Genomic DNA, 8,457 nt, shown 5'->3' with positions numbered 1-8,457 from the left:
CAGCGCCCCCTGCCGCCCGCTGCGAGGGGCTCGGCGGCCTCCCGAGGGGAGCCGGGGGGGGGGAGTGGGGGGGGAGCGGGGCCGCCCCTCTCCCCACCTCACTCTGCACCCAGGGACGGCGGGTGAAGACCCCCAGGGGTAAAATGGCAGGGGGAGGGGGAAGAGGATGAAGGGGGTGTGTGGGGGGGCAGGAGCCGGGCCCCCTCCCCCACCGCCCCCCTGCACAGGGGGGTGTGTCAGCGTGGGGGAGGGGAAGGGGAGCTGATAAAGCACGGGGGGCGTGTCGGGGGGCGTGCCCGAGCGCCGCCATTGGCCGCCGGGGGGAGTGATGTCACCCATATGAGGGGCTGATAACGAGTCGGGCGAGGAGCCGCGAGTTTTGCAGAAGGGGGCAGCGAACGCGGCGGGGGCAGGCCGGGCGGCGAGGCCGGGGCACGGCGCGGCAGAGCCCCCAGCGCACCCAGCCCGGCCCTGCCGCAGCGGGCCGAAGAGGTGGAGGAGGAGGAGGAGGAAGGCTGCAGCCGCCCCCCGAGGCTCGCCCCCCGCCGGCTCCACCTCGCAGCAGCGCGGCGCCCAGTTCGGCTCTCCGGGGCAAGGTGCGCCGCCGGTGGGAGCGGCTTTGTTGGCTCGGAGGGGAGCGGCGGGGAGAAGCCGGGAGAAGCCCACCATGGTGCAGCAAGCGGAAAGCACGGAGAGCGAGAGCAACTTGCCCCGGGAGGCGATGGACACCGAAGAGGGCGAGTTCATGGCTTGCAGCCCGGTGGCTTTGGACGAGAGCGATCCGGACTGGTGCAAAACGGCGTCGGGGCACATAAAGAGACCGATGAACGCGTTCATGGTGTGGTCTAAGATCGAGAGGAGAAAAATCATGGAGCAGTCCCCGGACATGCACAACGCGGAGATCTCCAAGCGCCTGGGCAAGCGGTGGAAAATGCTGAAGGACAGCGAGAAGATCCCGTTCATCCGGGAGGCGGAGAGGCTGCGGCTGAAGCACATGGCCGATTACCCCGACTACAAATACAGGCCCAGGAAAAAGCCCAAAATGGACCCGTCGGCCAAGCCCAACGCCAGCCAAAGTCCGGAGAAAAATGCACCTACCAGCAGCAGCGGCAGCAAAAGCGCTAAGAGCTCCAGCAAGAAATGTAGCAAGCTGAAATCCTCCTCCGCTTCCTCGCCCCCCAAGCCGGGAGCCAAAGCCGCCCACCACGGGGACTACGCCGGGGACGAGTACGTCTTCGGCACCCTGAAAGTGAGCAGCAAGACGGTCAAGTGCGTCTTCATGGACGAGGAGGAGGAGGACGACGAGGACGAGGACGAGCTGCAGCTGCGGATCAAGCAGGAGGCAGACGAGGAGGAGGAAGACGAGGAGCCGGGGCCGCAGCAGCTGCGGCGGTACAACGTGGCCAAAGTGCCGGCGAGTCCCACCTTGAGCTCCTCGGCGGAGTCCACCGAGGGGGCGAGCCTCTACGAGGAGGTGCGGGGCGGCGCCGCGGCGGCGGGCGGAGGCAGCAGACTCTACTATAGCTTCAAGAACATCACCAAGCAGGGCCCGCCGCCGCCCCAGCCTCCGGCCGGTCTCTCCCCGGCCTCGTCCCGCTCCATCTCCACCTCGTCGGCTGGCAGCGAGGAGGCGGACGACCTCCTCTTCGACCTCAGCCTCAACTTCTCGCAACACGGCCACGCCGCCGCCGAGCTGGGGGCGGGCGCCGCCGCCGGCAACCTCTCCCTCTCGCTGGTGGACAAGGACCTGGACTCCTTCAGCGAGGGCAGCCTCGGCTCCCACTTCGAGTTCCCCGACTACTGCACCCCGGAGCTGAGCGAGATGATCGCGGGAGACTGGCTGGAGGCGAATTTCTCCGACCTGGTGTTCACGTACTGAGCGGGGGCGGCGGCGGAGAGGGCGGGCGCCGGTGCCGGTGGCGAGGCGGCGGAGCTGGAGCTGGAGCGACGCCGGTGATGATGATGATTTAAAAAAAAAAAGTCTTGTTTTCTTTTTTTAAAAAAAAAAAAAAAAAGAATCTCGAAGTTAGTTCCGAGCCCGGGAGTTGTGATTTTTTTTTTGTTTTTATTTTTTATCGCATTTGGTGATCACAACAACAACAGCAAAGGCAAATGGGACTGGGGGAAAAATGATACAGAAGGCGCTGTTTGAAGCTTGTCGGTCTCTGATTGAAGTCTGGAAGATGGTCTGCAAAGAAGTCTTTTGGCAGCACAACTGTTACTCAAGGGGGTTTGTGGATTTTTTTTTTTTTTCCGTGAGAGATCTTAAAGAACTGTTCTGATTTTTTTTTTTTTTTATTTTTCCGAAAGGGACCATTGCAACTTTTTTTGGAGGGAGAAAACTGATGTCTTCTATGCATCCGATTCTTAACAAAGCTGCAGGGAGCTTGAAAAAATGCAGACTGTACAAACGCTTACAAATAACTGAACTGACTTAAGATCAGAGTTTACTTTTCAGATCAAATTGTTTATGGTTTTACAAATGTGATTTCTACTTGCCAACTTTTTTTTTTTGTAACTTGTTCCCTTATACCTCCTTGATTGAATACCAGACAGCCTAGACCTCAGTACAAAAAGGTATTGAAACATTTTTGATACATAACAGACCTCAGTCTTTTTTAAAAATTAATATATTTTCAGGCGTATTTTTGTACAGTGAAAAGGGAACATTCTTGCTGTGTTTTTTCAGTAAGACTTTTCAGGCACTTCTTCCCTTTTATTTTCTTTTTTTTCTCTGTTTTTAGCATGCAAGTTTGTTGGTACGTTACGTCCTGGTTTTAAAAGGATTAAAATTTTAAAAAAATAATCCTTGCATCTAAAGGCCTTGTGGTTTTAAAAAAAAAAAAAAAAAGAAAAGAAACAAACACTTTTTTTGTACAGCTATAGTTCAGATTTGTTCAATATTTGTAGGTAAAGATTTATTGAAAATGGTGATATAGACCTCAGAGCTGTTATCTTAGTTTAAAAGATTGTATATGTACTGTACTATAGTAGGACTTTATGTATCTCATACGCTGTGATATGTGGATGGGGCCCCAGATGGAAGGTATGAAACTGGATTCTCGATTTTAGCAAAAAAAAAAAAAAAAGAAAAAAGGCACATAGTTAAAGTTTCTCATGTTGTGCAATATAATCTAAAGTACAGACCATCTGCATATTTTGTAGCAAATGATGGCAAAAGCAGACTTGTGCACTGTCAACATCATAGCCTGTTTTTTTTTAATGCTGAAAGTCTGTATCTTGACAATTTTAATAAATCAGCTGGAACTGATAGAAACTCGTATCGCTATTAGTGTCTGTAGAAGTAACGCTGGAGATGCCGTGTTGTCACCCCTTGTCCGCGGAGGAGCGGTAGCTGTAGGCTGTAGTGCATGACCAGAGCTTAGGGGGGAAGGAAAATAAGGACTTCTTGCCTTTTCTTTTTTTTTTTTGTTTTCCTTCCTTTTTCCCCACCCCCTTTTTTTGCAACGCGCTGCCCCTCGGGGTGGGCGCGGTCCAGCCGGGTGCCCGCGGGCGGCCGGGGCGGACCGGACCGGGGCCGTGCCGTGCCGTGCCGGGCTCTGCGGGGCGGTGCGGTGCAGTGCAGCAGGTGGGCTAACCCCGCTGCTTTTCGGCTCTCCCGCATCCCCCTCGGCCGCCCAGCATCGCTTGGGCTCCCCGAGGGCTCGCCTCGACCCCCCGCATCCCATTGCCGGGGGCGGGGGGCTGCGGGGCCAGTGCCCGCTCTCCCCTTGCCGCGCCAGGGGCAGCTCCCCCTCTCCCCGCCTTTATTATTATTATTATTCCCCCTCCTTCCTCCCTTTCTCCCCGTTTTGCTGACTAGTCTGGGCGAGACTTAAGGAGGGGATGCTCTGTGCCCCCATCTCCGCCTTAGGGCAGCGCTCGGCCCACCGGGGCAGCTCTGGCCCCTCTCCGAGGGGGCATGGGAAGGAAAGGGGGGGGTACGAGCTTCTGCTGTAGGTGAGCAGACTTTGGCAGTGTGCGGTTTTGATTTTTTTCTTTTTAATATATATATTTTTTCCTTAGGAGCCATCAGATTTCAGTTACAAGCTCTGAAATAACTGCTGATGGCAATAAACAGACTCACAAGGTGGAAGTTTGTTTCTCAAGACGTTTACCTTTTATCTGATAGGCATTGGTAATTTTTTTCTCCACTAATTAATGATCCAGCTGTTTACAGGGACAATTCACTGTGCTGGTATTTTGATGGCAACCACTGCTACAGGCTTTCAGACTTGCTGAAATGAAAATCCTGCATACACATTTGTAAGGCATAATAAAACATAACATTAAAACCTGCATGCATGTTATGTTTAATCAAGGACAACTCTTAGGCATTTAAGTGGTGAGATATCTTACTTTAGGTTAGTTAAATGAACTGGTAGTAAAATGATTAATATAATCTGATCTTTCTAATAATAATAATAAAACACTCATGATTCTAAATAAAAGTTGTTTGGCCTAAATCTTTGCTATCAGAAAAGAGATATAGCATATCTGGGAACTCAAATTTATGTCTTGCATTGTGGTAATTCTTTATGAGAAACTGTGTTTTAAAACAAACTTAATTACAGTATACAAGATATCCTTGGCAATGGATAGTCCTCAATAAAACAGAGTTTCTTGAATTTTCAGTTTTTGGTCTCAAATGATTAGTGTGTTCTCCATGTAATAACTTAGAAATCAGATTGAAACAAATGACATTTATCTCTTCTAAGGCAAAAGAGTGAAAGAAAATAGATACACTGAAGTGATCTAGCCTAGCCTTTCACTACTATCCTGCTTTTCAGAATCCCTTCTTGGGCTAGGGTGATGGAATCAGTTGATCAGGTTCGAAGTCTTAAAACTGAGCCAAAATTCTCTTAGTAATTCTTCACGCTATCATGAAAATATGGGGACTTTTTCTTCTGGTCCCTTTCTTCTGATATGCATCCTTGTTTATTAAAGTAATAATAGGCAGTGTCATTAAACATTTGTGCTTTACAGATGTTCAATGAGTTATGAATGATTATGGTCGAATCTAGGCTGAATTTGGTTTGCATTGTAATAAGGTCTGTGTCTCAGCCTACAGGAGTTTTGAATTGCGTATATTTTTGGAAGACATTTTTTAAAATTACCATTTAAGATATTAGTCAAGGATAACTAATTTAAAGGATCCAAGTACAGAGCAGTCAGGCATATTCTAAAAGAGCAACAGGTCTACTTTAGTTAAAGAGTATAATACCCACTCAGAAGTATCTTTTCTTTCTTCTAGTTGGGAGTGATACAATACTATATCAGAGGAATATTTTGAGTGAAGGTGTATAGTGCAGGGAGATAATTTTTGTCCATAAAGTCTGACTTTCATTTATTTCAGAGTTTATTGTTGCATATTGTTCAAGAAAAAAAAAATAGAGTTCTTTCTAAGCCACTACACTGTTAGGGCTGAAGTTTGATGCTGTTGAATGCCTAAGCTCCTGCTGATTTCAATGAAAGTAACATACAATCTTCTAATCAGGAAAAATAGCATTTGCGAAATTACTCTTGTATTTTTTGTTTTTGTTGTATCTAATAATATTCCTATCTTCAGCTTCTTTTTAAGTTTATTTTTAGTGTATGTAAGAATCCTTTTTGACCTACTAGAGCAGTCCTGTTGCAGGCTTAATATCTCCCATGGCCTTTTTTCACATTTTTTGCATTCGTCTCTGTACAATATTATTATGAGTAGAATAAGGCTTAGTGATAAGAGGGAGAAAAATGAGTTTTGTTTTGTTTTTGAAAGACAATTTTCTTTGTAGCACTGAGGATGTCAACTCCATGTAAAACTTAATCAAATATGGTGATTCTTTTTAATTTTATAGTAAGAATTTTTGTTAAGTTATCATTTCCCCCCTTTGGTTGTTCCCCCTCTGCCCCTTATTTCTTTTAAAAAACAAGTACACCTAAGAAATATCTTAATTCCTTTAGTGCAGTTGTTTACAAATGTGATGGGAAGACTCATTCCAACCATCCTGTATGTGCTACATGCTCTTTAAGCACTCACTGTCATTCGGGTTAAAGTTCTCCAAGTCTATTGAATGTGATTTGCATGCATGCAGTCTGATCCTTCACTCATGCCTGTTCGAGGAAGGTGCAACTCTGGTGTTGCGCTAAGGTACAACTGGTGTGGGGTCAAAGTCAGGGCCATATACCTTTTAGGTGTTTGATATTCAGCACAGTCATTAAGTTCCTTTTTACATCTGCACAGTTGCTGTCTAGTAAGGCCTTAAACCTGAAAAAAAAATAAAAATCTCATTGAGCGTAATGGGAGTTTTTGCCTCAAGGGCTGCTGGCAGGATAGGTGGCTTAGTTCTTCATAACCTTCATTTGTAAGCATGGCCAGAAAAAAAAAAAGAAAAAAGTAAAATCAAACAACAACAACAACTTAATTCAATGAGTTGCCTTACATTTTTCCTTCTATATGGTTGTATTCCTTTGATTTATTTCCTTTCCCCTCACCCACATCAAAGGCTGTGATTTTTTTTTTTTTTTTGCACACTACCTATACCAATTAACTGCCTAATTAGTTTTATCTTCTCTACATGGATGCAGTGAATTTGTAAGAGAATTTCACAAGCAAGTAGTTTTTTAGTGAGTTTAAAGTAAATAGAGTTTTAAAGACCTATTTTTATATTCAATATAAAGCACAAATGTGCAGAAAGTGTAGAATGACTTACAAAAAGGGAAACAAAAGTTCATAATATTTCATGTATAAAAGTAATACCTTCTTTGGGTTGGGATTCTCTTAGAAAACCCAATGCTTATGCCAGTGCAAAGATAGGAATATTTTAAAAACTCTTAGAAAATTGTGATTGACAGCAATTTCAAAGGAATGACTTCTGTAGACACAAGGAAACCCCTAAAGCAATATGGATAAGAAGGGGTGAATGGTTTTCAATGATGAACAACAACCTGGAAGTGTGAGAATGGAGGTTTCAATCCTTATTAATTAATCATGTTTCTTCTTTTGTGGTTAGTTGCAACATCTGGATTTTCTGTGAAGTGCAATCTTGTAGGATGAAAAAGTGCATGGCTCCAAACTTTTAAGACTTGCAAATATTTAGAAGCAGGTTTGATTTAGCATTATATGTTATTAATGAGGACATTTCAATTTTGGTAACTCTCACTTCCAAGAAAATCAAGACCCTGATTTACCACTTGAAGAAATTTGGTCAACTAATAATGATTAATCCAGGAACTCCCATTGTCACAGTTTGTTTTTGTTTCCATCGTCCTGCTTATCTCCAAAACCAACTTGCCTCAACTCCTGGCTAAACCAGGGAGAAGAGTTATATGCCATTGTTAGTTCATTTACAATTTGTATCTGGTTTTGCTCTTGTACATATGTTGGCGTTTTGGAGTCTTTACATAAATGCTGTGATACTTTTTTTCTTCTTTTTATTTTTTCGGTGGGCTGTTTTAAAATGGAGGCCTGTTTTCCAGTGTGGGACTTTTGATGGTTACAACATTTCAATGATGTTGCATGATGGCCACAGGTGGGGGAAATTGAATGTTTTAGAGCAGTTTTTCAAGCATGACACTTTTAAAATATGTAATTTCAAAGACTTTTCAAGGCCACATGAAATTAGTTTTCATAGCCACTCCAGGTCTTGGGGGGACAAGCTGAAAAGTACTTTTGTTTAGAAGTCTGAGTGATGGTGGGGGGGAGACCTTTTCTTGAGGTTTTTGCATGCCAGTGCACGGCCTATTGCTGTGAGAGAAGGAAGATGGTAAGGCTGCTTGAGGCGATGCACTGGAGGACAAAGTGTTTTCTAGCACTAGAAAAAGAAAATGCATGGCAAAGTTTTGTCTTCTAGTAGACTATATAGCATGCAGAGTTTAGTATGTGTCAAAACAGTGTATGACATTGCTGTATCAAAGTTGTAAAATTAAGCATTATTTATTGAAAACTATGTATTTTTTTTGTAAAAACCTGATCACCTAGAGGATTAATATCAGTGACTTGTGCTAGTGCTACAAACTTAACCAGCTTCTTTACTACAGTACTTGATATGCAGTGTTAATGCTCAGGGTTGAAACCAGTCCACTCCAATGTCTTTTTTTGCAAGAGTTTTTAAATAAAGGAACAACATAATGCAATTGTTCAAAAGACTCTAATAAAATTGTGTGATCAATCTTCCTATGTGTTTTTATGTGGATTTTTTTTTCCAGTGTTGCATTTGGTAAATGCAGTTCAGCTATTAGAGCGAATCCATTCTTCATTCTGTGGGCACCCAAAGCTGAAATTCAGTGGGAATAATGTGTCTTTTGAAAAAAACCCTCAACAGATAGTTATGGTCAAGGTAAAGAGGGTAAGTGCTGTTCTGGGCATGCCTGAGAGACACTGAAACAGAGAATAAGCCAATTAACTTCCTTTTTTTTTTTTTTTTTTTTTTTTTGTTAGTACTCTGGATGAAACAATAAGATATTTTATGCTAA

At 44.6% G+C, this 8,457-nt stretch overlaps 1 protein-coding gene across 1 annotated transcript; it reads left to right on the top strand.

Moving 5' to 3' along the window:
- The first annotated feature begins 369 nt into the window (after positions 1-369).
- SOX11 (SRY-box transcription factor 11) lies at positions 370-8,154 on the top strand. Its single transcript, XM_040552919.1, has one exon. It carries the CDS (start codon positions 668-670, stop codon positions 1,877-1,879), a length of 1,212 nt encoding a protein of 403 aa, XP_040408853.1. The 5' UTR covers positions 370-667; the 3' UTR covers positions 1,880-8,154.
- The last annotated feature ends 303 nt before the right edge of the window (positions 8,155-8,457 follow it).

The sequence above is a fragment of the Cygnus olor genome, chromosome 3 (assembly GCF_009769625.2).
Source record: "Cygnus olor isolate bCygOlo1 chromosome 3, bCygOlo1.pri.v2, whole genome shotgun sequence".
Taxonomy (NCBI): domain Eukaryota; kingdom Metazoa; phylum Chordata; class Aves; order Anseriformes; family Anatidae; genus Cygnus; species Cygnus olor.
The sequence above is the reverse complement of the archived record's forward strand: the minus strand, read 5'-3'. Positions and strand labels throughout refer to the sequence as shown.